This window comes from Esox lucius, chromosome 13 (assembly GCF_011004845.1).
Source record: "Esox lucius isolate fEsoLuc1 chromosome 13, fEsoLuc1.pri, whole genome shotgun sequence".
In the NCBI taxonomy this organism is placed as follows: domain Eukaryota; kingdom Metazoa; phylum Chordata; class Actinopteri; order Esociformes; family Esocidae; genus Esox; species Esox lucius.
The window spans coordinates 32,510,499-32,538,384 of NC_047581.1; the positions used below are offsets into that span (position 1 = coordinate 32,510,499).

The following is a 27,886-nucleotide window of genomic DNA, read 5'->3' on the forward strand; positions in this document are numbered from 1 at the left end:
GACAATATGCTCTTGAGGCTGTTGAACACAGGAATGCGGGAGAATCCATCTGAGGCCCAAAATGTCTGGTTCACTGCTAGAACCTTTTGTGGGAGTATTTAGACATCTTAATTTCCTATTTCAGAGTAACGAGAACGCATGTATACTTTCACAAACATGAATGGACTCCTTTTAATATAAAAAAAAAAAATTACGATGAAACCCAAGGATCCAAACAAAAGCCGTAATTGTGAAAATCTACAGAGACAAATTACTCTGCACGGTAAATCGTGGGGGCTTGTCCGTCCTTCTGCGGGTTATGCCGCCAACACTTGTGGCTTTGTTTGTTTATAGAATGGATGTGGAGGCAGTGTTGTTGTTAGTGTCACTAAGTGATTGATGGGAAAACCACCTTAACTGATCTGGAACGCCTACATTCGCTGCTGTTTACTCGGTGAGACATACCGAGACAAATCAAGATACAGCATTTCATAACAGAGTGCAACTGTGTCAGCCAGACGTGTATGGAACATGGCTTCAATTAGAACCCGGGGCCTGCACATTAGGGCCCCAGCGACAGTTAAGGCTCCACAGTCCCGTCTGAGGTTACGCGCTGACGGTTCGGGGGTCTCTCTATTCATTGGCCATGTCACCCCATGGGGGATGGCTAATTGGTCGCCCCATCTAGCTCTTTTTTTGTGCTCAGGGGCTTTCACAAAGGCGCCGGGTCCCGTCACACGGCTGGAGGAGGGAGTTTTCGGTGGGCCTGCATGGGGAACGGGTTTCCCATACAAATCTCTGGTGGGAAGAGCCCTCGCCGAAGGGGGTCTTGCCGGTTTAGGGCGAACAGATCCTGCCAGTTGTTGGCCTCCACAAGTTAGCCCTGACCCATATAGCCACCCATGTGTGAGGCGTTTCTTTACAAAGCTCCTCTCACTTGAAACATTGAATTATGGGTGTTCCTGAATCTCCCTCCTTGTTTTCTCTGCCGGGACCCAGAGGAGGCCCCATGTGGACTGACATTGTTCCCCGCCGACCCAAGGACAATGGACACGTTGGCTCTGCCAAGCAGAAGAGTGCTTAACTCAGGGAGAGAGTATTGATTATTGTACGTATGCTGAATGTCTTCAGCTGCGCTCGGGCACAGGAAGCGGCCGTTATTGCTTCTGAATCAAGGAATCATAGACGTTAGTGGGTCTTTAATGTTCTCCATATTGATTACGCCGGGAGGAATTGCATGTTTTCTGAGGATAATGTGTTTTGTGTAATTAGCACCTGGTGTCTGAAAGCCCAGTTAGAGTCTCTGCTGGGTATGTGCTGCTATCGGCTCCAAGCAGGGAAATGTGGAATGAAAAGGGGTTAATTCAGCAACTGTGCATTTTATGTCTCTTAGTTTTTTTTCCACCCATTTAAGAGTCAGTGTGTTTTTTTCGTGTTAAGAAGGACATTAATCTTGATGCTTACGTAGAAGGGACGAAGACTATGAATCAGTGAATTGTGAGCAATGGGTAGGCCGGGGATCATTTAGAATTCCCTCTTTCCCATTTGGCCATGATTAGTGTTCAATCCGAAGGGGTCTGGTAACATATAATTTGTTAACGACTAAGTGATTTCAGTGAGACGATTGAGGCCTACACACACACACACACACACACACACACCCTTGTCCTCTACTCACACACACACATACACACACACACATTTTCTCACACTGCAAGAGAATGTATCTGTGGGCCTGTAGCTCTTTTGATGTTGCCAGAGCGTTGACAGGGACAGATATAATGTAGATTAAAGTGTGAATTGATTTACAGTATAAAGGCTGTTTGATTCTACAACAGTCAGACTGCAGTCGGCTTGTAACGTATCATTTTTGTGGGAGTCGACTGTAAAGATCAAACAGTTTTCAACAGAGAGTAGAGCATATGACGTTGGTACCGTTCGTATGGAATAAGGGCCTAGAAAAGGCCTTCAAAAGATTCTCACTTTGAAAGATGAGTTCCACACATTTAGTTTTCAGTGGAAGAAAATCATGGGGGGGGGGGGCTTGCCTCTGTCACCACAAACTATTTTTTTATGAAGGATAATGGGCCCCTATTTTCCCTTTCCGTAAGACGCGTATTAAAGCCCAGATACAAACGCGAGCACGCGCGTGCACACGAATACAGAACACACCACAGAGGCATGTCATCAAAAGCTTAGAATTAAGCTATGTTTACGCTGCTTCCCCTATGCTGGAGCCGATTTTGTGCGGGGGGGGGGGGGGGGGGGGGGGGGGGGGGGGGGGGGCGACAAAAACCACATGAAACAGCCCAGTCCCTCCCACTACCATTCAGCAGCCATTATAAGATTAGACAACTTTACTGGATCTTATAATCAGTGATGTCAGGCCCGGATGAAATGCCCATCAAAATGCATTTTGATATCTCACAAGAAGCCCGAGTAATATTCAGGTCATTATGGACCCTTAAAGCCAGCTGCCGTTTCCAGGCCCGACCGAAACTTGAGCATAAATTCTGAAGTAATTACCATATCAGAGATCAAGTCTGGCCTGACACCACTTTTTCAATTACTCAGAAATGTTAAAATGCTAATTCAGCAAAGCGACTGAACCCAGAGAGAGCGATACGGTTTCTAACATTTGCGCCTTATGTATCTTACCTTGTCTTCAGGGCTGTGCCATTTCTGCTTTCACTGAAAAGGCTGGCTAAGCTTCAGAAATCTTCTAATTACAAGGTTGCTAGTGGAAATAAGCTATTGAAGGTTCACGTCTTTTCCCACACAATTAAGTGAATAGAGTTAACCCTCCTCCAGAAAAAGGACTATCTTAGATTATTGTAAAAGCAAAATGTGCATGTCATTGTATAAAATGGCATTATGTCAGTCTTGTTGTATTCTCCTGAATTACCTTCCTGGTCTCACGACCAGGGCCCAGTTTGTTGATTCAACAGTTTGTTGTCAGTGCTGCCTTTATTCGATTTATTCTGGTAATGTCTTATAATATGTATGATTATGCAACCCTTTTCTCTCGGAAAATGGATGTCACACAATTATTTTCGCCTTGAGCGTGTCCTGCTGTACGGGTCAGTCAGGGCCGCGCTGAAGAGTAAGAAATAAGAAAAGAACCCCGACACCCAGGTATTTGACTGGAGAACGACACACCCCCTCAGACGCTACCAGGAAAGTGGCACCATTCTGCCTCTGACATCATCCTTACTGGCCCAGTCCCGGGGAAGGTTGCCTGGCAGGGCTTATCAGGGCTACGGTATGCCGTGGCTGGAAGCTGGAAAACGGCGGCGAGGAGGGGAGGGAGGCTGACTGAGGTCACGCCATGGGGACCGTTCCCCCACGGGGCCCACCCTGAATCCACTGGCAGCCGTCCTCACCGCCCTGGGGGGAAAACGCCTGAAAGCTGCAGCCTGGAGACTCCACAAGCGTTGTCCTGCGAACGGCTGTTAACCCCTTCGTTTCCCTCTCACTCTCCGTCTTTCTGTCCGTCTCTCTGTGTGTGCTTCTCGTTCTGTCACTCGCTCTCTCGCTCTCTCTCTTTCTCGTCGCGGGGCCTCAACGTGAAGTGGGTGTAGTGGAGCTGTCGAGGAGTTGTAGGGTGGCAATGTGTTGAATGGGAAATGTAGAAGGTTTACTTATCAGGAAAACTAAGGTCGCAGTGCCTGTAGATCGTCTTGTATCGCAGACATCAGGCTACACAATGGCACTGAACACGCACACGCGCGCGTGTGTATGTTCATATGTATGTCTGTATCCCTCTTGTCTGTGGTCGTTCCCAGAGCTCTCATTCACTGAGCCCGTTGGAGCAGTGTAATGAGTCGTAATCAGCAGTAGCCCTGCTGGCTGTGTTTCATTACACTGTTGGCTGGCTTGGCTGTGCGGGCGTTTTGATTGCACCGCGTTGCTGCCCTCAATGAGCTTATGTCAGACCTTGATTAGATGAAGAGCTTGCCGAGCAGCGATGGACGTCACCTTTTTTTTTTTTTTTTAAATAGTTAATCTCTTCCAGAAAGGACAATGACTCCTTTAACCCGCCCCACTCGAGCGCACCCAACCCCGCTTCCACTGACCTGGAGTAGCTCGTTGCCAAGGCATGTCTGCTGGATCTTTATCTGTCTTCCTCCCCTGGCTGTCTCCTCCCCTGGCTGTCTCCTCCCCTGGCTGTCTCCTCCCCTGGCTGTCTCCTCCCCTGGCTGTCTCCTCCCCTGGTCGTCTCCCTCCCCTGGTCGTCTCCCTCCCCTGGTCGTCTCCTCCCCTGGTCGTCTCCTCCCCTGGCTGTCTCCTCTCCTGGCCGTCTCCTCCCCAGTCTCCTTAACCAGCCTCCTCCCATTGCACGTCGTTCTTCTTATAGGGCCATAAGCTATAACCATATGTTCTGAACCACTCCAAGCCTGGAGGACGTCCTTACATGATTATTTTCCCTTAACTGCCCCGCAATGCCGAAGTGCCACCACCGCATTGTTTCAACCCCCCCCCCCCCCATGTCTTCGCCGTTTGTCTTCGTTCCAGGACGCAGACGAACGGGTTCGTGTGTGAAACAGACAGTTTTCGCCTAAAGAGAGTGTGTTACTTCTAAATGGAGAATGTTAATTCACTCTGGCGTAATGGTGGTGACCTGACATTCTACGATGCGGTGAAGGGGAGCTGCTATGGTTTGTAGTGCTGACTAGCGGGGGGCTCTGCTCCTACAAGATAGAGACGTATCCTCAGGTCTCTACATTAAAGCTTTCACTAATCCTCTCATTGAGCCACTCCGAGGAGGATTCACCTGAAATGCTTGGTAATGAACTGTGCCTCGGCACTGCTTAACATTGTATGCAGAAACACAGTGACTGCTCCCAATAAGTGTCTTCTCTCAGACAGTTTTTCGTTGTCCCTCAAGTTCTTGTCTGCACGTCTGTATTTCGGATACGCTCACCTAACAAGGAGAGAAATCCTGTACCATCAAAGTAACTTAACACAGGAGACGGCATACAGTAAATCAAATGGAGTTAATTTAGTTTGGCTTTAAAGCAGTGGCAAAGTTTGGACAGTGCCGGACTGGAGTACAGCAATTCTAAAGCTGACACAGTTTTTTTTTAAGTAGAGAAAGACGTATTGCCTTGCTAATACCACTTTATTAATGCTCAGTATGTTCAAAGGAAATAAATAGCCTGGCAACTAAACTTTAAGCCAGTGTGAGTAAAGGACTTGGACAGGGAATTAGGGCTAAGCATTGTCTGCCAGGACGGCTGCTTGTTCATTGTTTTCGCCCCCAAAATCGCATGTCTCCAGTATTAAATGCACAAACAGTTAAATGGTTTAAGGCAGCGGATGAGCAGACTTATCTTCTTAAGTCTCAGTGCCCGACACCGCCGGGAAGGCACAAACACATTTCTTTGTTACTGCTAGCAGACAGTAATTGCTATCTGCACTCCTGGATGCAAGGCCTGTCCTTGGATTAGGCATGTTGGGGGTATGGTGGGGGGGGGGGGGGGGGGGGGGGGCTGGTTGTAGACGATAGGTGGGATATATTATCAGCAGACTCACGGAGGGAAAGAAAGGATGCGGCCTTTCAAGGCCGGGCGTGGCGGTAGATAGGAGATGGGGAGAGATGGCGGGTCGTAGCAGCTGGGCCACGGTTGCCGTTGCCGTTGCCATTAGTTGAGTGGACCTAATCATCGCTGTGTGTCTTCCATTCCATTAGGTTGATTTACATTATTAAGTTAACTCATTAATCAGAATTTCCGCAGGATTTCAAGCCGCCGTGTCAACCTGAAATGTGCAAATAGAGAGAGAGAGAACGATGGACAGAGACAGAGGGAGAGACAGAGGGAGAGACAGAGGGAGAAAGAGAGAGAGAGAGAGGGAGAGACAGAGGGAGAGACAGAGAGGGAGAGACAGAGAGGGAGAGACAGAGAGGGAGAGACAGAGGGAGAGACAGAGAGGGAGAGACAGAGAGGGAGAGACAGAGGGAGAGACAGAGGGAGAGACAGAGAGGGAGAGAGCCAGAGGGAGAGACAGAGGGAGAGACAGAGGGAGAGACAGAGAGGGAGAGACAGAGAGGGAGAGAGCCAGAGGGAGAAACGGAGGGTGGCAGGGAGAGAAAGAGAGGGAGAGACAGAGGGAGTGACAGAGAGGGAGAGAGAGGGAGAGACAGAGGGAGACAGAGACAGACAGAAGGAGAGACAGAGAGGGACAGAGGGGGAGGGGGCCTGTTCTGTCAGAGTGCTTTAGACAAAATAGCCTCAGACAAAACAACTCGTGCCGGTGCAGTTCACTGATATTGTGTTCATCTTTGTGGATTTTGTCTGCATGAACAAATGCAGGCCTGTGTTTTTATCTCAAGGCCCAGATACTGAATCCTATGGTCAGCCAGCAATAATGCATCACATTGACACAGGAAATTGGGATGAAATGTTAATGGAAGTCTGCTTGTGAATGTAACTCCCTATGGAATACCATCAAGGATGTATTCCACAGGGAAATCAATTTATACAGAAAGTGGAATTCATATGTTATTTGCTGTCCATCAGTTCATGGCTGTTTTTCTTTTATCAGTTGACGACATACACCAGACAATAGGTTTGGAGTGTATGATGTAAATCTGCTTCCAAGGAAACACATAAAGCCTCCATGATCACGTGGATATCGGGAAACACATTTAAAGATGGCCGAATACAGATTGAGACACAGTGATGTGGTCTGAAAGGTCTATTCCACCTGAACACACCATTTATCGAAACAGTTTTTACACAGGGCATTGACCTCTTTTTTCCCCAATGAAGTTTAATCAAGGCATAACCACAGGATTAAAAAAAAACTGCACTGCCCCTTTAATGCAAATTAAAAAATGTGCTATATTTACAGCCTTACAGATATATTGACTGATTTTATGCTTTGTGGAAATGTCATCGCTTGAGAAAAATGATTGGACCCTCACCATATCTACTGAGAAAACACATTTGATGTAAGTGTCTGGTTTCCATAGTGGGGATAATTTTTGAAGCCTCCCCCCCATCCTTTCTCTCGCTGCCATATCAGAGGACAGTTTACAGAAGTTGGTTTAAGCTCCTCCATGCCTGCTGTTTGTTTGCTGGCAGGCAGGGTTTCTGGCTGAAAGGAGAGGTAATCCTGGCATTAGACAAACATCATAGAGCGGGGCTGACAGATTCGGGCTCCTCCGCGTCTCCAGGCTTATGGCTGGGAGCTGCAGGTAGAGCGCTGATACTCCTCACCTGCAGAAATAGTCTCTTTATCTGAAGAGAATCTCCATCCTTCATCCTCACACACATACTGTAGACTGGTCTGAACCCACTGCACTGAAGTTCTTTCTCCTCATTTTTTTCCCTCCTCCGATCTCCCCCGCCTCCTCGCTAGTATTTTACTTTTATGTCCCATGCAGTCTGGGTAGACAGGAACTCGTAAAACAGGATGTCTTTAGATCTAGCTCGAGAGGGAAGTAATGGGGAAGGGGTCAAGGGTCGACATGAAAGCGACAAGATGTTGTTGAATGTATGGTGGGAGCCTGTTGGTTGACAAGCAGGATATTGTTATTTTTTTCAATAAACATAACTTTAAAACTGCTTTGCTGTGGCTGTGAAGCGTGGTCCATGAAGGCAATGTGTTAAATTAGATAATGATGATAGAGAAAAACAATTACAAAGACGGAATTGCCAATTATTCAGCGTGAACCGTAAACTAAAACTTGTTTTTTGTCTGTCAGTTTACCAATCTTCCCCCTGCATGTTATTTCTTTGTAGATCCAGTTACTCTATGTTACTGCCCATGGTCCGTGCTGTGTGTGTGTGTGTGTGTGTGTGTATGTGTGTGTGTGTTCCTCGAAAGTAAGGCCATGAGACAACACGCCCACTTCAGCCTCCCCTGGGAAATATATGTCTGTGATCTATTGCTCTGGAGACTGAATTAATGAAACGTTTCCATTAGAAAAATTGCACGACACAGCCAATGTAAGAAGTTAGACATAAAGTATGCCTTGTCACATGGCGAGGAAAATTGCTTATTGAAGAACCGTCATATCTCCCTCGGTGAAAGCCAAGATGGGAAAGAGATTTGGCGTGCCGCTGCATTCCGTCGGGCCATCCGAGCCACTGTTCTCTCTCTGGTCACTCAGTGGTGTTTAATCCACACCCACGTAAACCGTTGGGGGCCGGTTTCGCCGACACAGATTAAGCCTAGGACTAAGAAAATCTACTTCCATGGAGTTTTCTATTGAACTAGATTATTTGGTCCCAGACTAGAGCTTAATCCCCCTTGACGTCTTGGGACTTGGGGTTCGAGCCAGCGGCCGAGGTCCACGGCGGGGTAGTGGTGATGTGACGGCAGTCAAATCCGTGCGTCGCGTGTCAACGGGCTGCGTTTACAGCTGGCTGGCGTGTTTGGCTGGGCCCGGCTAGGCACCCCCAAGTGGGCCGGGCGTCCGTAAACTTGCACCAGCGTTACATCAGTTCGTCTACGGTCCGTGGGAACGTCTGAAGGACTGTTCTGTTTTTTGAAGTTTCAAGTTTTTTAAACTTTTGGCTCGCTCCCCCCCCCCCGGGCTGTTTTCTCACCGTCGCCGTACACGAGTGGGTGAAATGTTGTCGCGTCGTTGGGCGACTCGTTTGAAGGTAGCAGGCGCCAGTATAAGAAATGTTATGTTCTTTTTTTTAAGCAGGAACATGCTTTTCCTGCTGCTGCTCATCAAGCAGCATATTGTATTGGGAGAGAGCTCCTGCATTCGACTCAATGTCACATAGGGCCGGGTTTTGAGGACTCCGATCAAGCCTAGTCGTAGAATAAAATGCCAGAGCTTAGCTGTGATTTTCCATTGATTTGACATTTTAGTCAGGCTTAATCTGTGTCCAAGAAAGTGGCCTGTGGGGTAAACGTAGTGTTAGGAGAGTGACCTCACACCACTTTAACAAGTTTTGACTTTAACCATGAAAGGGACTTCTAAGAGCCGATAAGTTCAGGCCTATGTGCGTAATCTTAAATGGCTTTTCGTTGTATTGCTAATGGCTAATGGCTAATGATACACTATTGTTGGGTCTGCAGATGTGGACTTGACCAGTAAGCTCTGGACCCTGATTGGCTTGGTTTGGATCTAATCAGTTGAGGTTTAGTTCTAAGGGTGTCTAAAGCACGATATCCAATTAGATGGGGCACAGCTAAGTCACAGAACAGGTAAAGGGGTTTGGTCCCTTCAGAGCTATCTCCCCTCCCTAAGTATTTGCACAACTCGCACTATGTTTTTTACATTTGAGTCTTTCAGCAGATGTTCCTATCCAGAGAGGCTCTGTGAACCCCTCAACTACAGCGCTAGCAAGTGCACCTCACTCAGTGTACCTATCAGCTACATTCACTATAACAGGGTAGGCAGCAAGATTTAGAATTGGGCGGTGAAATGAAAGAAAATTTTTAAAACAACAAGGTCATTCAAGGGAAGAGATGTGTTCACAAATCCGAAGTGAAAAATAGTCAGGAACTCGACAGCCCATGTATAATTGAAGCTGTGTGATCTTACATTGTGGTTGTACTATCTTCCGGAAACAATCCCATTGTCCGGGAAGTCATATTCATGTCTTGAAGCCTGGACCCTGTCCCTGCCCTTCGTCAGAAAACCTCTATCGAAAATAAATCCCTAGCCCAGCCATATCAATAGATTGCTGTAAATAAATAATGTGTTGTTGTAGCATTTTACTTCTGAAATCAAGGCCACTTCCGCAGTAGTCGTTTCAGGGGTCATCATGTAGGAAAAGGTGAAGCTAAGGCAAGATAAACAGTTTCTTTAATTACCAGACTGGCCGTTCAAATGGATCTTTCCCGGTATGTGGTAAATTCACACTCCTACTCGGTTACCGGTGTACCATAATTCACAGAGCTGGTGAGGTTTTAGCAGTCTTTGCACAACCTGTACCAGAACTGAAACAGAAGAACAGAGGAATTCCACTCCAAGAAAAATCTTCAGAGCCGGGTTGGAGCCACTCTGTTTTGCATATTACTCCCGCACAGTTTAGGCGGTGCTCTTGAAAACAGACATGCAAGCTCTTAAACTTTGTCAGAGATAATCTATACAATGACCGTCCGCCCTAACAATTAAGATCGTGATTAACGCACTTGCATCTGAGACACTTTAAATGAGGAGATGGGGAATCTACGAGGTCAATTAAAGGCATGTTTAATGATTCACTGAGCAGACTATCAACCAATATTACATTCAGGTTAAAGCCAATCATCACAAAATCCATAGAAACCAGTCATGGCTAGAAGGAAAGCACCTAAGTCTCACTCAGTCTCCCAATACCTGGCTAGCGAGTCAAGCTAACAATAAAATGGCTAGCTAGGTAATTGATTTTGTGTCTTACTGACACTCTTCTATTTTACAACAGATGGCGGCACACCTTGTGTTGACCAATAGAAATTCTGCATTTTTGTTTGTACCCAAAATCATTTCTGGTGAGTAAATGTTGTGAAACTAATCTAGATATTACAGCAGACATCTTATGGACATTTTCTTACGGTACAATGCAAAACATCCTTCATAATGCCCCTGTAATATCATGCTCTCAGGCAGCACAACAACACACTGGATTCTGGTGTAGATACCCAGAGAACCGGCGCCCAAATAAATCGAGTTGTACCATTGTCATAGGTGTCACCTGTGGTACTTAAAATGACTCCTGTTCCTTTAAATACTGTTTTTATATTTGGAGTAAGTGTGAGCGGCCAATATGGAAAATAACTTATTTTTAGTAATATTATTGTTAGTAACAATATTAATAACAATATTATTGTTAGTAACTTATTTACAATAAATGTCACTGTATACACATAAATATACAATTGACGGGGTCCTTCGCTCCTGCTTGATGAGCACTGGCGTCTCCCACTAGCACGCAGAGAGCGCAGTAGCTAACGTTAGCCAGGAACCAAAGAGAAAATAGTTAGCTATTGTGGCAGTATTAGGGTGTCTGCTAAAACCCGATAGAATTAAATTAACATGTACATTTTTGTGGGGGAAAAACAAACTGGATGAGTTAAACCTCTTAGCTCTGCCTCTTCTTCTCTGATGTCATAAGTAGCCCAGGGAAGCCATGACACGCCTTCTTTAATTCAACCAAGAAACTATCTAATTAATCCACCATCTTTTCCACAAAGCAACAGCATGCAAGGCTGCACCATTCAATCTATACTGTGAAGTTCTTTTTTTATTTTCAGACAGATTTCCTGTCTTCAAAACATTTTCGTTAGTTGTGGCAGGGAATGTTGGCATTGTATATGTTGCCTTGTAAATGAGGACTCACAAGAAAAATGTTATATCGTCAGGTATAGTCGCTGACTTCAGAATTCCATTATGTGGTTTTTATCGTGAGGATTTGATGTCCAGTTGCATAGCGGCTCTTTGCTGATGTACTATCTATCTAATTTCCCCTGGCCTGATTTTTAGCTTGAAAAGATTAGCATCATGCTTGTTCAGATCAGATGGGCTCCATCTGAGTAGCTGGCTATTCCCAGGTCTTTGTGCTCATGAAGAAAGGGAAACCAAGGCTAGCATCACAGACAAACCCAATATCACACCTATTATAACCATGGGGAGTGTGCAAAATGTGTGGTCTCCAGTTTCTCCACACACACACACACACAGATTGATGCAACAACTGCTTTCTCACACATGCATATTGGACACTTGCAACAACCTGTTTGTTAGCAAAAAAACTGAATAAAACCACATGCAAAAAAAAAAACTGAATCAACCCTGTGGATGCGTGTATGAGCAGATGTTTTGGTAAACACGGACCATATGGCAGGGTGAAGGTTGTTCGTCTGAATCACTCGGAAGACTCTTCGTCGTCAAGGTTTCTCTGCCCTCACAGGAGTTGTAAATGTTGATGGTGCTCTGTCAAGGTTGGAAACTGGCCCTCCACCCTAGGACAGGCTATATTCTCTGGCTTCATTCCTTTCCACTCAAGGGCTGAATGGGATGGCATGAAATCACTTCTTTTTATCCCGTCATGTATTAATTCCAGTCGAATGTAAGAAAAAATGTGATCCTATATCTGTGCTGATGTGAAGACTATTCTCATTCAAACATTTGCCTTCCAGGGGAAAAGCCTGTCAATAATTATTACTATTTTAGCCCTGAGACACTTCTCCATATCCGAAATAATTTTGAAATTCACAACTGGTCCACCCAACATTTCTAATGAGACCCACATCAGGGCTTCTTTATTTTGCACTCAACCACACATCTTGCCTCAGTAACTTGACAGAGTCTTTTTGCAAGTTTGCTCTGATTAAAAGCTTCCAGAATCAGTTGTTTCTGTATTTTGTTTTCCATGATGTTTTTCAGCAATAACGTAGCCTAATTACTGGCTTATTATGTTATTCGACGCACCTTTGAATGCGATGTGAAAAACGTAAGACAGAGGTGCTCACAGGCAGATGCACAGCAGATGCCAGATATTTCATGTCTGCAGACGGAAACACGGGATCCATCAAAAATAGAATTCAACAGTGTTCAATTTTTTCTTTAACTTAGCAAGAAATCAGCATTTCAATTGCAAGATTTTGTAACACGTCATTGATTCATGTTTTCTTTCAAAATTCAGATGGATAACGAGGAAGTGCCCTTGTCTTTATATGTGTGTTCTCCTACCCATTTTTGAAGCTATTTCCAAAGAAACTAATAACCACCCTCTCCTTGTTGCTGGAACCCCCCCCCCCAAAAAAAAATAAAACCCAACAACTTTCAATTAAATGTTAACTACAAAGTCCAACATGATATAGACGTCCAGAGAGAACATATTACACAAATAAGATATTCACAACATAACAAAAGTAGTTTTGTAAACATAAATTCCCTGTGGTAATTACATAACTAAAGATGCTTTGTAGAGATGCCAAGATAAGCTATGTGTGTAGGAGTAGACATATTGATTATAGATATACAGTAGTGATCAGGCTGGAGGCGTCTAGGGCATATCAGCGAATTCATGTTTGTCTTGATCGGGGACATTCTGTTTTTGTCATTTATAATCTATGTTCTGAGGCTGTATTGACAGTGACTGCATTACTAACACCCATTCCCGTTATGCCCTTCAGCAAGACCCTTGACCCCTAACTGCTCTAGGGGTGCTCTATCTTAGACAACCCTATGCAGAAACCACCACTTTGTGTGTGTGTGTGTGTGTGTGTGGGTGGCTGTGTGTGAGTGGTCCGAGAGATGTTGAAATAAACATACAGCAACGGGGCAGACAGCCTGAAATGGCTGAATGTCCCTGATTCCTCGGCTCCTCCTCAAAATCCAGTTGAGGAGATCAGAATGTCCGCTCCAATGTGCTACGAAAGGACGGCGAGGGTGTATGTGAGTAATCAGCGCCCAGGAGATTCATGCCAAGCACTTTCCCCGGTCACCTCGCCAACAAACAACCACGTTGAGCGTAGTGATGGAGAATATCGATCTGGTTACCAATTACGTTACTGCGTTTGATGGAATATCGTTGCATTTCCATTCCCATGACAACATCGCAAATTCTTCCTTGCACGAGTTGGCTGCACCAGCAACAAGACCAGTGTTTTCCCCTTCATTTAAATATGGACCTAATTTGCTTTCGGCAGGTGTTTCCTGATCAAAAATCTTGGCTGTCTCTTGTTTCTTTGCAGCAGACATATGGTGAGCAATTATGCTGAGGACATCTAATCTGAAGTGCAGTATTGAATAACAATAAACATACAATCTGATGCAGCTTTTTGGGTCCTCCACTGCATTGAAAAGCATTTTTTTACAAATATATACAGTCATTTTAATGATAGACTTTCGTCTGTTACTTTTAATTATTTACTGTACATTTTCTACAAATTTGAGCATCAAGATATCATTTTTTAAATAGTACTACTCAATAATGCTGGCTACAGAAACATTGCTGCTCTATCAAGTCTTGCTGGTGTGCACTTGAAAAGCTTCTACAGAGCTTCCAAATAATTCAATATTTTATGTCTTATCCCAGACCTGAGAAAATAGTCTCCTTATGTGGTTGAAGCATAGTTGTTTAATTTTTTCTATTGAAACGTTGGATTTAGGATATTTTTTTCTCAAATACAAACAGAATTTCAAAGGCCTCAAAATTTGGTTTGGGAAACCACCACTACACCGTGTGCAAATTCAGTGTATAATATATCCCTTTCCCATTTACCCTGGGAAAGGCTGTCGTGGTGACACCTTTTCCTTGTTGGGTAATTTGCCATTTTGCCTTTGTGCAGCTGCTCAGTAGGGCTATGTTTTCCTAACTCCTTCCTGACCAGTGCGTTCTTTCAAATGCTTCGGTCAAATGGAATATCAGAGGGCTGATGGTCTCGGTTACGCCAACATTCGTTTTGCTCTATGTGCTGATCCAGTGCCGGCGCACTCACCACCAGGCGACCTCCCCACCCAAAAACGCAGAACTCCGTCAGAGACGGTGGATAATTGGATCAAAAGAGAAAACGCATCTGATACCAAGCTCGCCTTATCGGTAATAATTTCTCCTTCTGCCAGCCGCTACAGTATCTGCCCGCTCCAGATTTATTAAGTTGTGTTGCCTGTATCATCTTGCATGATTGACAGGCCTGGGAAAGGTTGGCATATTTAAATGTGTAACCTCATTCTTTTTGAGGTCAATCTTTTAAGCACCAGTCGGGGGCCTTCATGAATGATTTTCCAGACAAAGCGAAGAAGCAGCCCGCAAAACCCTGCTGACTGCCGCTCCGCATGGGAAGATGAACAGAGCAGGAGAGATGTGAGTGGGTTATATAGCACATGGCAGCTTGCTTTGCAGTGCTGAAGCTCCCTGGTATGCTGCTTGCCCTGTGTCGTCGGTGATGCTCTTAGCTCTGTTTATTTTGTCATTTGTCCTGTGCCCAGTGTGCTCTGCCGGGTTCAACCAACTGAGGACGTGTTTAAAGGCCTCACTGGTTACTGAAATAAAAGTTATTTCTGTTTGCGCGCAGCGCAGTAGGTTGTCTCCATCAATTATCCTTATCTGTAGACATGCAAAAGCTATTGGACTTTATTGTTCAAAGTGTTTAATCAGCAACATTTACCTTCACAGGTAATATATTGCCCTCTGTGGGACGCACTGCTCTGCTGTGCCAGTCTTTATACTGTGTCTGTACCCTGGCCAATGACCTCAGGTAGGAGGCTCTGTAATGTAACACAAAAGAATTGTCATATCTTGAGCATTGTGGTGGTTTTGTCACTGAATTATTTCTGGGTGGGGTCATCACTGTTATCAGGCTGCTTAGACTAGCCACACAAATCAATCTATCACCCCTTTATGGGACACAACGTTCCATAGAACAGCTATCAGGCATGGAAGGGACCACATAATAAAATAAATTGCTCATAAAAAGCTCATACAGTTCATGAAAGGACCTTGGAAACAGTTAGGGGAAATGGCTGATAGCTCCCAATCGCTAAGTGTGCTATTTATTGTTGACAGTGGATTATTCTGGTCTGGTCTTTTTAAATATGCATTCTGGGCTCTTTTATTTAAAAAGAAAATGAACCCATACTTTACCAGGTAAGATGACTGAGAACACATTTACATTTACAGCAATGACCAGGGGAGCAAATTGGGTTAACTGCCTGGCTCAGGGACAGAGCAACTGGTTTTTCACCTTGGGGATTCGATCTGGTAACCTATTGGTTCCTGATCAAATGTTTTCACAATGCTTGGCCGCCTGCTGCCCCTTAAAAATACCTTAAGCACATGCCAGCTCAAGGTCACCCAGAACCTTTTCGTGTTGTAACACATATGATATGGTCTATTGTAGGACACAGTCTGATGACGCAGCTCAGAAGACAATGGAGACCGGTTTGAGCTTATACAAATATCTACAAGTGCATCTTAAAGGAACAAGCTTTTCAATCAGACTCCGTGGGTTCGCCCAGACTGTCCATTGTCACTTCACTGATTTATCGATGTGCTCTGACACGTGAAAACAACTGCCACCCTATGAGGTCCTCAGGCCCGGATGAACGGAGTACAAACGTTGCGTATCGGAACCCATTATTTGAAATTGGGTGGGTGACCTGATGTGAGTGCAGCTGTCCGGTCTCTCTCCTCCTCCGCTTGGTGCTTGTGCGTCGTTAGCGTGGTGTGTTCCTGTGTTCACACCCCTGTGTGAGCTATTCTCTCACCGCAGGAGCCGAGGAGGCTTGTGCAAATCACCTAGCTGTCAGTCACTCAGGCAGTTGCCACTGAGTTGTGGACTCTCAAACGGGGCTTCAAAATCCCCCCTACGAAGACCATTGCACATTTGTAGTCATTTCAATGAACTGCAGTCTCTCCTGGCCCCTAACACACCTTGGCAGGATAGTGCACGGTATGTTGATTATGATGAATGGGCCGGTGTCTAATGACAGACATGCCAAAACCCCACAGCACTGAGCAAGACGAATGCGCCACAGGGGTTGTGTTGTTGTCATGGTACTCCCTCATGCACTAACCCACAGCGCCTCACCTCGTCGATGAATTATGTGTGTTATTGCTGTGCACGGCCTCTCCGCTGCATGGCCCCAGCGCGCGTATTAAGGTAATGTTGTTAGGCTTGCAATGCTTTTAGGGATGACGTCAGTGCCGTTTCAGTGTGGGCCTGAAACCCGGAGTGGCTGTGTTTGATTCACACTGGAGCCGGAGTAACTCCTGTCTGTGGCTGTGTTTGGTTCACACTGGAGCCGGAGTAACTCCTGTCTGTGGCTGTGTTTGGTTCACACTGGAGCCGGAGTAACTCCTGTCTGTGGCTGTGTTTGGTTCACACTGGAGCCGGAGTAACTCCTGTCTGTGGCTGTGTTTGATTCACACTGGAGCCAGAGTAACTCCTGTCTGTGGCTGTGTTTGATTCACACTGGAGCCGGAGTAACTCCTGTCTGTGGCTGTGTTTGATTCACACTGGAGCCGGAGTAACTCCTGTCTGTGGCTGTGTTTGATTCACACTGGAGCCGGAGTAACTCCTGTCTGTGGCTGTGTTTGATTCACACTGGAGCTGGAGTAACTCCTGTCTGTGGCTGTTTGATTCACACTGGAGCCGGAGTAACTCCTGTCTGTGGCTGTGTTTGATTCACACTGGAGTGGAGGTTATTACTGTCTGTGGCTGTGTTTGATTCACAGTGGAGTGGACGTTATTACTGTCTGTGGCTGTGTTTGACTCACAGTGGACTGGAGGTTATTACTGTCTGTGGCTGTGTTTTACTTGTTGTGGTGTCGCAGTAATTCCTGTCTGTGGCTGTGTTTGATTCACACTGGAGTGGAGGTTATTACTGTCTGTGGCTGTGTTTGATTCACAGTGGAGTGGAGGTTATTACTGTCTGTGGCTGTGTTTTACTGACAGTGGAGTGGTGGTAACTCCTGTCTGTGGCTGTGTTTTACTGACAGTGGAGTGGCGTTTATTTCTGTCTGTGGCTGTTTTACTCATAGTGGAGAGGCGGTTATTACTGTCTGTGGCTGTGTTTTACTCATAGTGGAGTGATGGTTATTCCTGTCTGTGGCTGTGTTTTACTCATAGTGGAGTGGCGGTTATTCCTGTCTGTGGCTGTGTTTTACTCATAGTGGAGTGGCGGTTATTCCTGTCTGTGGCTGTGTTTTACTCATAGTGGAGTGGCGGTTATTCCTGTCTGTGGCTGTGTTTTACTCATAGTGGAGTGGCGAATATTCCTGTCTGTGGCTGTGTTTTACTCATAGTGGAGTGGCGGTTATTCCTGTCTGTGGCTGTGTTTTACTCATAGTGGAGTGGCGGTTATTCCTGTCTGTGGCTGTGTTTTACTCATAGTGGAGTGGCGGTTATTCCTGTCTGTGGCTATGTTTTACTCATAGTGGAGTGGCGGTTATTCCTGTCTGTGTCTGTGTTTTACTCATAGTGGAGTGGCGGTTATTCTTGCCTGTGGCTGTGTTTTACTCACAGCAGAGAGGCGGCTGGATGGTCAGGCAATTCCTTCACCCAGGGAGGTCTCCTTGTTGTGTACCGGTACTACCATACCTTCTGCCGGTTCCCTGCCGCTCTGGGGCTTGATTTGTCCTCCTTCAGGTTTCATACACACACACATAAACAAGAGCAGCTTTATCGTTAAAGATGTTAACATTTATTAGAACTTCCAGTAAGGAAAATACCAGACACCTCTGTGCTTTGTAAGTCGTCCGTTTTGAACTGGGATTTCGAGGGGCACACACTTGGTTTGGGAGCACGATAATAATTCATTTTGAAGGTTTGCACGTGTAGTCTAATCATTCATCTGTGTCGCCCGTATTCACAGGCAGGGAGATGTTGGATGAATAGCATTCTGCACCAGGATTGAACAGACTGAAACAATTTAGTTACCGCAGTGACTGTAATTTTGCAAAGACCACATTTCCCTGCGCTTAGTCGTGTGTGTCAGAAGGTAATGAAAGGGCTTTGAAGATGAAGCTGTAGTTAAATCATTTTGTGCTCAATTTGTTTTTTGCTATTTTATGTCAACGCCCTGCTGGAGTTTTGGTTGGCCATGCCAACATTAAACACTCTCCATTCCCTTCCCAATTTTGTGATGTCCAATTTTACAATATAGCCTTGCCTCATCACAACAACTGGTGCGCGAGTTGTGGATCTAGTGAGTATAAGATCCAGACGTATGCTATGACTCACTCACCTCTAGCTCACCTCACTCACCTAGCCCTTCTGCCTCTCAACACACTGCTCGCTCAAACAGGAGTATTTCCTAGCAGGGGTGAGATCGCGATCCCAAGCCAACAATCCCGATTGAGCTTGCCTGGATGCGTGTGATCTACCACATGGTCGTTAGACTGTATTGGGACCAGACGCCTGGTTCCAACATCCATCTGCCTTTCCACAGATCCTCCAGGCCAAGCTAGTATGCTGCGACAGGGATTCCACCTCCTGTACAAAACTACATAGTTGTATTGCGACTCAGTGTCTCAGCGACTCAGTGACTCAGTGACTCAGTGACTCAGTGACTCAGCTACTCAATAACTCAGCGACACAGCGACTCAGTGACTCAGCGACTCAGCGACTCAGTGACTCAGCGACTCAGTGACTCAGCGACTCAATGACTCAGTGACTCAGCGACTCAGTGACTCAGAGACTCAGTGACTCAGCGACTCAGGCAACTGAGCCGCTCAGTGCACGCTGTAAATGGAAGATTATTCTTAGTAGATTTGGATGTAATGAAGAGACTGAGAATCGACGCCATGTCTGTTACGGGAGTGTGGAAGACAGATATTACCTACCAAAAATGCATTTGTCAGAAAGAATAATTTGCCGTTAGTAGTCAAAATGACACATTGTTCAATGCAGTGTCTAAAATAGAAATTATAAAGCTGTATTTGGGAAACATTTCATTGATTCAAGTCCTATCACCTTGTGGTACAGTATTAGGTTGGCAATTCTGTGCTACTTTTCTGTGCTGCCTCTCTCCAACTCCATAGCTCCATTTGTCATTGAACAGCAGACAGTCCCACGGGAACGCTGGCATGTCTTCTGCCCCGCCCTGCTCATCAATCAATCAATTACGACTTCCTGGTCATGGTTCATGAAACAAAAGTCTCCATAGTGGTGTTTGTGCAAAACCTCATATAAGCTTGTAAAAAAAAAAAAAAAAAACACACAACTGAGATTTCAAGGGCCTTTATCCAGGCCTTCTATCTGTTTGTTTTGCCAGGAAGAAGGAAGAAAGTAGCCCCAGCGTAGAGAAGAATCTGTGACCAAGGTTGTTCCCTGGGCTTTATTTTGTATTCCCCACACTGTTAAAGTGAATCTCCCAATGAATAGTGTTTTCACTCTCTTTCTGAATAAGATTCACAGGAGCATGGAAGGAGGTACACCCCCTTCTGCTGGTCACCTCTTTCTTTACCTCTTACTCCCTCTATTTCTCTCCCACTCTCTCTTTATCTTTACTTTTTTCTCTTCCTCTCTTTCTCTCTCTCTCTTTTTCTGCTTCTCTTTCTCTCTTCCTCTCTCTGCCTCTTTCGTTCAACCTCCCTCGCTCACTGTCTTTCTCTCTGCCTCTCTCTGCCTCTTTCGTTCAACCTCCCTCGTTCACTGTCTTTCTCTCTGCCTCTTTTGTTCTACCTCCCTCGCTCACTGTCTTTCTCTCTGCCTCCCTCACTCCTCTTCTTTTCCTCTACCTCCCTCACTCCCTGTTTTTTGCTCTACCTCTCTCTCTCTATCCATCTCTCTTTCCCCTCAGACACATCATACAGCAGGCAATGATAAACAACTGTTATCAAACCTCAGGAAAATAAAAACGCTTTTCATTAAATTCGCTCCACCACCAACCAAAGAACGATATGTATGCGAGTTTGGTCTGGGATAAAAGGTTTACGAATTAAATGCATCTCCTTGATTAGATTACGGCTACAATAATTGTCGGCATGATTTATAGACGCCATTTGTTTCCACAAAGCAGAAGAAACGTTGAGGAGAATGAAAACATCAACGCGGTCACAGGCTGTTGTAAATCCAGTCAGCGATCAGGGGGCAACTCTTGGATGTTGATAATTATGTACAGTGCTGGGCTATTAACCAGGATCCGATCATGGAAGCGCCCCTGTTAATTCAGAACGCTGCACCCAGCAGGACTCCCAGTCCCGTTGGCCATTTGGTTAATCACAGCAGGTCCGCTTCGATAAGACCTGGTCTGCCATCAGTCTGGGAGACACGGTGCCTCGCTGTAATTAATTTGTTTCGCTTACAGTGCAGCCCTCTTTAGTCGTCCTCGCGATACACTGTGCCCTATATATATATCTCTGCAAAATTGCTTGGCCTACGAGGAACAAACGACGGCAAGTTCAGACGGTCTTCATTTGTTTCATATGTTTTTTTGTTCTTCTCGGTCCTCTCTTCGCAGGATACAGTAAAGAGGTAATCGAAGAAGGAACCAGCCGTGCTACAATGAGGTCTGAGGCCTTGTTGCTGTATTTCACGCTGTTGCAGATTGCCGGGGCCGGCTTCCCCGAAGACTCGGAGCCAATCAGTATTTCACATGGCAACTGTGAGTCCCGTGAGCCCTTTCCAAATCTCACCCACCCCACACCCTGCTTTTCAAACCAGCATCCACCACTCCCCTCGTTCCCCCTGACTATATTTGGAAGGTAGAATGTGATTTGGTGCCCAGGGGAAACAACACATTTAGGGGTTAAAGCAACATCTGAAATGGAGGCCACCCAACATTGATCCTGTGCTTCCCTGTCGGGTGGTATGAACAACGTGTTTTGGGGTAAATACCTAATGAGACTAAGAAATGCTTGTTGTGACCTCTGTCCTAGGCTCCTGTTCGGGCTAAAAACACATTGCCTTGCAAGGGGCGCAGATTGCTTCCTGTGTTTATTGTGTTGGGTCTCCTCTCCTTTCAGATACGAGGCAGTATCCGGCATTCGTTGGGCACAAACCTGGGCGGAACAATACGCAGCGGCACAAATTGGACATCCAGCTGATCATGATCATGAACCGAACGTTGTACATCGCTGCCAGGTCAGTCTCCGATCTCAGGCCTCCGAGGTCACTTTCTCTCGGATCGGTATTCGTTTTGGATTCCGTCAGTGGTGTCACGTCAGATGAGGTTATGATGAATTATAAACATAGTGCCATGTGATGATATGTCATGAGGGTGTTGATGTCAGGAAATGTGTACTTCATGCAAATTTTATTTTGACTTAGTTTATAAAGGTTGATAAAGTCAACCAGGACAATTTTAAAATGCACTCCAAATAGACACTGAAGAAGGAGAGAGCATTGGAAAATAATATCTTATCAAATGTAAAACCCATCCAAGTGTTTAGTTCTGTTGAAATCCAATACATGGATAATGACCTTTCACGAAATGTGTAAATCAGTTATATCAATCAATAATAAGAATATTTGTCAAAATTTGTTTATAGGGCCAGCGCAGTCTTTGTCATTTTATTTTTCAATAATAACTTTATGTCACATAAAACACTGTGTAACTCCCACAGAAATCTTTAGCATTTACATTCCCAAGCATTCCCAAGTCCAAAGTGCAGTAATTCACATTCCTGATTGGCTTATAGGATGGCCTAGGGCAGGGTCATTCAGCTTCGGTTCTGGAGGGCCAAATCACTTTTCCTCCTCTTCTTTTCATTAGGGACTAATTCAGACCTGTCACACAGTGAGTGTGCTGTTAAGTAACTGGGCGCTTGAAGAGCCCTGGGAGCCCACCCATTCGCAAGTGAACAGTCATGGGTCTTTATAATCGTAAAATATTTTTGACATCACACGGCAGGCCAAAGCCTTCATCCCACCTGATCAAGGGAAATTCCAGCTTATATACGAAAAGGCATTATCTTTTTTTTTTTTTTTTATCACAGTCCTAATGTTATTACCATACTTTTTTTTATTTAAATTGTTTTTTTTGTAGGAAACTCCCATGTTTACTGCATTGGGCGTTCAAAAGGCTGACTTTGCAAAACTAATATTTTCAAAACTTTCTGCCTCCGGTGCTAATGTTCAGCTGAAGCACGAGTTCGAATCCAGCCCTCTGCTCTTTCAGCAAAAACTCCCACCTATACCTTCTCCATATTCATTTCAATCAATTTCATGTCATCCCCTTTTAAACTCAATTTGGGAGTGCGAACTTTACAAACAAACCGTAGAGGTGGATTTACTGGATAGTGTTGAAGCTATTTTTTTTTTACTATTGTTTTGGAAACCACAGAAGAAGTGGCCATCAGAGCCTGGATCCAGAGTGGCTGACCTGTTTCACACATCTGTGGTCATTATGGAGGTGTTGGTAGCCTTTGGGCTGTCTGCTGCTGCCCCACCCTCTCTCAGCCAACTCTGGGGGCGGATTACAAAGGGGGGGCTTTATTGCTGGGGGTGGTGTGAGGACAACATGTTGTGGCTCACACCAGCATATTTAAAGCAGGCAGGAATGCCTGACGACACATGGCAGGGGTGATGGGATGTGACCCGGGGATGGGTGGAAATGCTCCTGTCTGACCAAAGTCTGACTTCAGCTGGAATACACGTTTGAATCGGTGGGATGCAAAACCGGAAAAGGAGATTGCGGCAACCAAACCAGATATTGGTTGGTACTATTGGTTGCCAAACCACATTTTAGAGTCCGGAAGTCCAGTGAAATGAATACACCACAACTACAGTGCAATACGACCAATATTATCAACTATCTTTCCATGATTGCACACTTAAAAGTCCTAACCCAATGAAATGCATAGTCTGTTGTGGTGTCTGTCATGATGTCACGTGGTTCCCCGCCCCCCAGGTCCAGTCATCTCCTAGTAGCTGCAGATGGTCAGTGGAAATGGTGTCCAAAAGCAAACTCCATTTTGGTCTGTTTTCTGAATGTTCTAAATCATTTTGGCTCCGGTGTAATGCTGGCAATAACAACACAAGCTCTTTTAGCAGCAGGACAAACAAACATATCCACTGACAAAACTGTAAACAGATAAAAGTGGCTTAATAAAAAATAAATCTTTATCTTTGGCAAGGCTGGAGCTTCAACAGATGCCATAATTCCTGTCATTTGTTTTTTGTAGCTGTAATTTCTCTTGATTAGGTCATTCTTTTTTGTCACTTGTGGCATCTAATTTGTGAATTATTTTGCCAAGCTTGAATATGCTTTGTTAATCATGCATTCAGTTAATGTGCGTTGTTGATTCATTTAATATTCTGCACACTTCTGAATTTCATTACATTAAGGACATTATCTACATGTCTGGATATTACAGTATTACTGCTTAGAGTCCGTGATTTATCAGTTGAGGGTATTTTATTGAGGATGATCACCCATATCATTTACACGGTAATATCTTCTCAGTCTACATACAGTAGTTTAATAACAGGCCTGCATCAACCCCAGATGATGAACAATAGAAGTTTGATTCGGCTGTAATATCACCCCCGGATTTTCTGCTGTACCGCGTTTGCATATTTTCAGTCGGCATACAACAGTAACGTCATGATTTCGAACGGGACGTTTTCAACACGTTTTCAATGCTCGTGGGGCAATCTGTCTCTTTCTGCGCCCAGCTCGCTCTCAGCATGTTAGGGCTGTCCCAGGCCTGCTCCCTGCTGTATGTTGAGTTTGATCCGGCGGCACTGCCCTTTGTGAGTGTGTGTTTGCTCGACCTGTCAGGAGCCGACACTGTGATCAGAGGTTGAGGACACGCTGAGGCTTAGCCTGGACTTAAGCTCTGTTTTAGTGTCGGCTCGCTGGGACAGTGCGCTGGCCATTGCTAGCCTGCCGGTAGGTAGCAGCCAGAGGCTACGGGGCAGGTTCAGGTTACTCTCCAAGCAGAGAATGGTCGCCATTCCAGCTAACCATGGAAATGAGACAGCCCGGGAATGGGACAGGTGGGGAATGGGACAGGCCGGGAATGGGACTGGCCAGGAATGGGATGGGCAGGGAATGGGACGGGCCAGGAATGGGACGGGCAGGGAATGGGACGTGCGGGGAATGGGACGTGCCTGGAATGGGACGGGCAGGGAATGGGACGTGCCTGGAATGGGACGGGCAGGGAGCGAGACAGACTGCGAGCGGGACAGACTGCCATTTTGAGAGCGGTTCATGCACATGACCATGCCCCCTCGGTTCTCTCTGGGCCGCCCTGCTGGAGGCACTTGGGTCTCAATTATTCCAGTCGCCGTCAAATCCTGTTAAAGCCCACTAATGGCACGGATTACACTTCCTCTGCCTCTCAGAACGAGCCTGTCATTTTGCCCAACGCAGTGTACTGCTGGTACAAAATGGAAATGAGACTTGGCCAAAAGGACAGCCAGAAACGACTCGGCAAGGCTCCTCTTTGAGGTCCCCCTCCCTTTAATGGTGCCCATTCTGCCTCGCTGCCCTCCCATTCCGTTGTGTGGGATGTGAGCGACAATGTACAATGCACATGATCTAGTTATGAAGAGGGAGGAGTATGTGTGTGTGGGGGGGGGGGTCCCAGTCGGAGGCGATAGGTGTGGGATGCATACTAATCGTGGCCCCCTTTCTGCCGTCCGAGCTCGAGATTGTTTCACAAAGGGCCACCAGATGGACCGCAGTCGCCCCAGAAGAAGTGGGGTGTTATGAAAACCACATTCCCCAGTACAAAGACCCTCTGTTTTCATAGCTGGATGTCCAAGTCTTCCTCTGCCCCCCCCCCCCCCCCCCGACCCACCAAAGTTCACTTGCTTTGAGCTGTGCAGATATTTACATACCTTCCGTCCACCTCCAATTCCCCCCCCCCCCGCCGTTTCGGGGCGGTGCGCAGCGTGGAAACTCCGCGTTGAATCCGTCTCAGAAGGAAAGCCTCGCACAGTTTTGGTCCGCTGCACTTTACATGCTAAACCTGCCCGTGGGAGATCCATTTAAGGTCGAAGCATTTTGAGCTTCTGAGTGAATCACGCACTGCGCGCCCCATTCGGTTTGCCATCAGGCTATTTTGACTGCCTTCACCGCATTTCCCATCTGCTTGCTATCAGCCCGGAGATCTTCAAGCACGCGGTGTCTTGTTTGTTCTCACCCTGGACCCCGTGTTTGTTCGAGGCAGTGTAAGCGGTACTCTCCGCCGGTAGTTTCAAGATGTCTCTTAGAAGTTGTGGTGCCCCATAGAGGGCCGTCGTGATGAGAGGCGGCCTGGCCCGCCCGCTGTATATTTAAGAGCTCTCCCACGGACTAGCGATTCGCGTTAGAGTAGAGGAATGGAGGCCAGCAGGAAACTAATGGGGATTTGCTCTGACACAAGCCCAGGTGCAGACAGTCTTTGACTGCTGGTGTTGACACAGAGACAGCCCCCGCATTGTCCTACCAGGATGTTTGGATGACGAATGGCCTGGCTCTTATCTCTGCTGGAGCTGCGCTGGCTCTGCTTTGACTGATGCGCACATCAACGGGGGGGGGCGGGGGGGTTATTGAAAATATTGAGTTTTGAAAAATGTCTCCAGTGCGGATCAATTAGGCGAAGCATGTGTCCAAGAGAGAATCCAGAGAGTCCTAATGAAAAACACTTTGACAAGGATGTCTGTGGCCAAAGCTTGAATCTCATTTTGGTCGCAGCTGTGCAGTGCAATTATTTCGCCAGTGCAGATTAGAGAACTGGAGGGCGGAGCATCTCGATATGTTACGCTTTCTAGATTAATTATTCAATTTAGGCCACAACTCTGATAACATAACTTAGACAGGTCTAATCCTCTAGGAGATGTGCGGAACCCCAGGAAACCTATATAAGTAGATTCATTTCAGAGTTGCCGTTCCTCTAGACTTTATTAAATTCTGTTAATGAGAGAGAGCACGCCTTGGTGGAGGTTGGGAGTAATAATTAAAGCCCAAGTCAGACAACCTCTGTTACACCCTGATTGAAACCACATCCGCACACGGTCTGCCCCCCGAAACAAATGAACCTCAGAAGTGGTTACGGCATTGAGCGCGGTCACCTTTCGCTCCTCGCACACAAGCGTGCCAGTCCGTTTCCCGGGGCCCTCTCTCCGTGACCCGACGACACATTCCGGCTGAAAGGTAGTTAACCCCTGAGTTTATGTGTTCCACATGCGGGGGATGAAGGCCTCTATTTCCAGTGAAACACACAGGTCTTGTCTGAGCTTTAATGAGTGTTAGTATAGATTTCCTGAGGCTGAACACTATGCTTAATTGACCTGAACAGCATAGAGTGACTTGGCACTCCCCACCGCAGACCTTTCACAGGAACAAAGGGGCCTTTGTCTGGGCGGCGGTGGCAGCACTCTAAGCCTTTGTTGACTGTTTCTGTCTGACAGAGCAAATAGCCCCTTTGTGTTTTTTTCCCCCAGTTTGAACAAAGTTTAGACAAAGACGTCCAGTTTCAGATTCGGTGGGGTGGGGTGGGGGGGGCGGGGGCTGGCGGATCGGAACGGATGGTCGAGGCAGGGGAATGGTCAAATTGTTGTTTTTGTTGAGTGTCTTTCCATCTCCTGTTTCAGGGATCATATATACACCGTGGACACAGACACCCCCTACTCCGAAGAGATATATTTCAGCAAGGTGAGTGTTTCTTTTCTGTAGTACATATTGGCCTCGTTACCTGTCGGGCCGCCATGTCAAGCCCTGCGCCAGCGGCCGTCCGGTTTGACCCTGCTAAGCACATTATCTTATCAGGCGCCGGCGAACCCCATTCATCGTCCCTGGTTTAGCCGGACGGACCAGGGGGAGGAAACCAGAGATTGATGTACATGTGTAACACCTCTATCCTCCCCCCCGGAACCACTCACCTAATCAGGGTTCCGGGGGTTTTACCGTAGCTGGGGAGAATAACGGGAGCAGGCTGGATCAAGGGGGCACGGACAGGCAGATTGATCACTTAGGGCGAATTTGGCACAAGTGTCTAATCACGGGTCGGACTCCAAACATGGAGGCAGAGCAGCTACGTAGAGGGCGCGGTGTCTGTGGGTGACTGTCCGCCCCGCTGTGACCCCCCCGGGATGCAGATTCGGGGCGCAGCCAATCGTGCGATGCCCCCGGGCGCGTCACCCTCTCTTGTCTTTCTTGAGGAATGATCACCAGGGTAACTGAGCAGAGCTCCATTGAGTCACCATCGATTTCCTCTCCACAGAAATTGACCTGGAAGTCCAGGCAGGCAGACGTGGACACGTGTCGGATGAAGGGGAAGCACAAGGTACAATGAGAATGGTCACTTATTTTCCTGGCAGACCTTAACCGGAAGATGGTTGTGCATATTTGTTTAAAGCAATTTAGCAATCTCAGAATGCCTCACTGTCTCACGTCTGGCTTTGAACACAGTGTCAGTAGTCATATTTAAATGTTTTCTTATGGCATGAAACATGACACCCAAAAAATTATTGCTTTAATGTGTAATTTATTTTGCTTGGCTATGTTTTCTGTGCATTCTCTGTACATTCCATATTCAAAGACTATACTGTAGTTATAGTTGTCATTTCAGGA

The 27,886-nt window shown here is 46.2% G+C and overlaps 1 protein-coding gene across 8 annotated transcripts in view; it reads left to right on the forward strand.

Moving 5' to 3' along the window:
• sema6a (sema domain, transmembrane domain (TM), and cytoplasmic domain, (semaphorin) 6A) overlaps positions 1–27,886 on the forward strand; it is a 69,428-nt gene that overhangs the window by 11,076 nt on the left and 30,466 nt on the right. For all 8 annotated transcript variants that reach the window (XM_013136917.3, XM_020052821.3, XM_029124669.2 and 5 more), the window contains 4 exons: positions 20,843–20,986; positions 21,348–21,465; positions 26,908–26,968; positions 27,537–27,599. In XM_013136917.3, coding sequence (XP_012992371.1) covers positions 20,887–20,986; positions 21,348–21,465; positions 26,908–26,968; positions 27,537–27,599 — 342 coding nt within the window. In that variant the 5' untranslated portion in view covers positions 20,843–20,886. The remainder of the gene's footprint in view (positions 1–20,842; positions 20,987–21,347; positions 21,466–26,907; positions 26,969–27,536; positions 27,600–27,886) is intronic.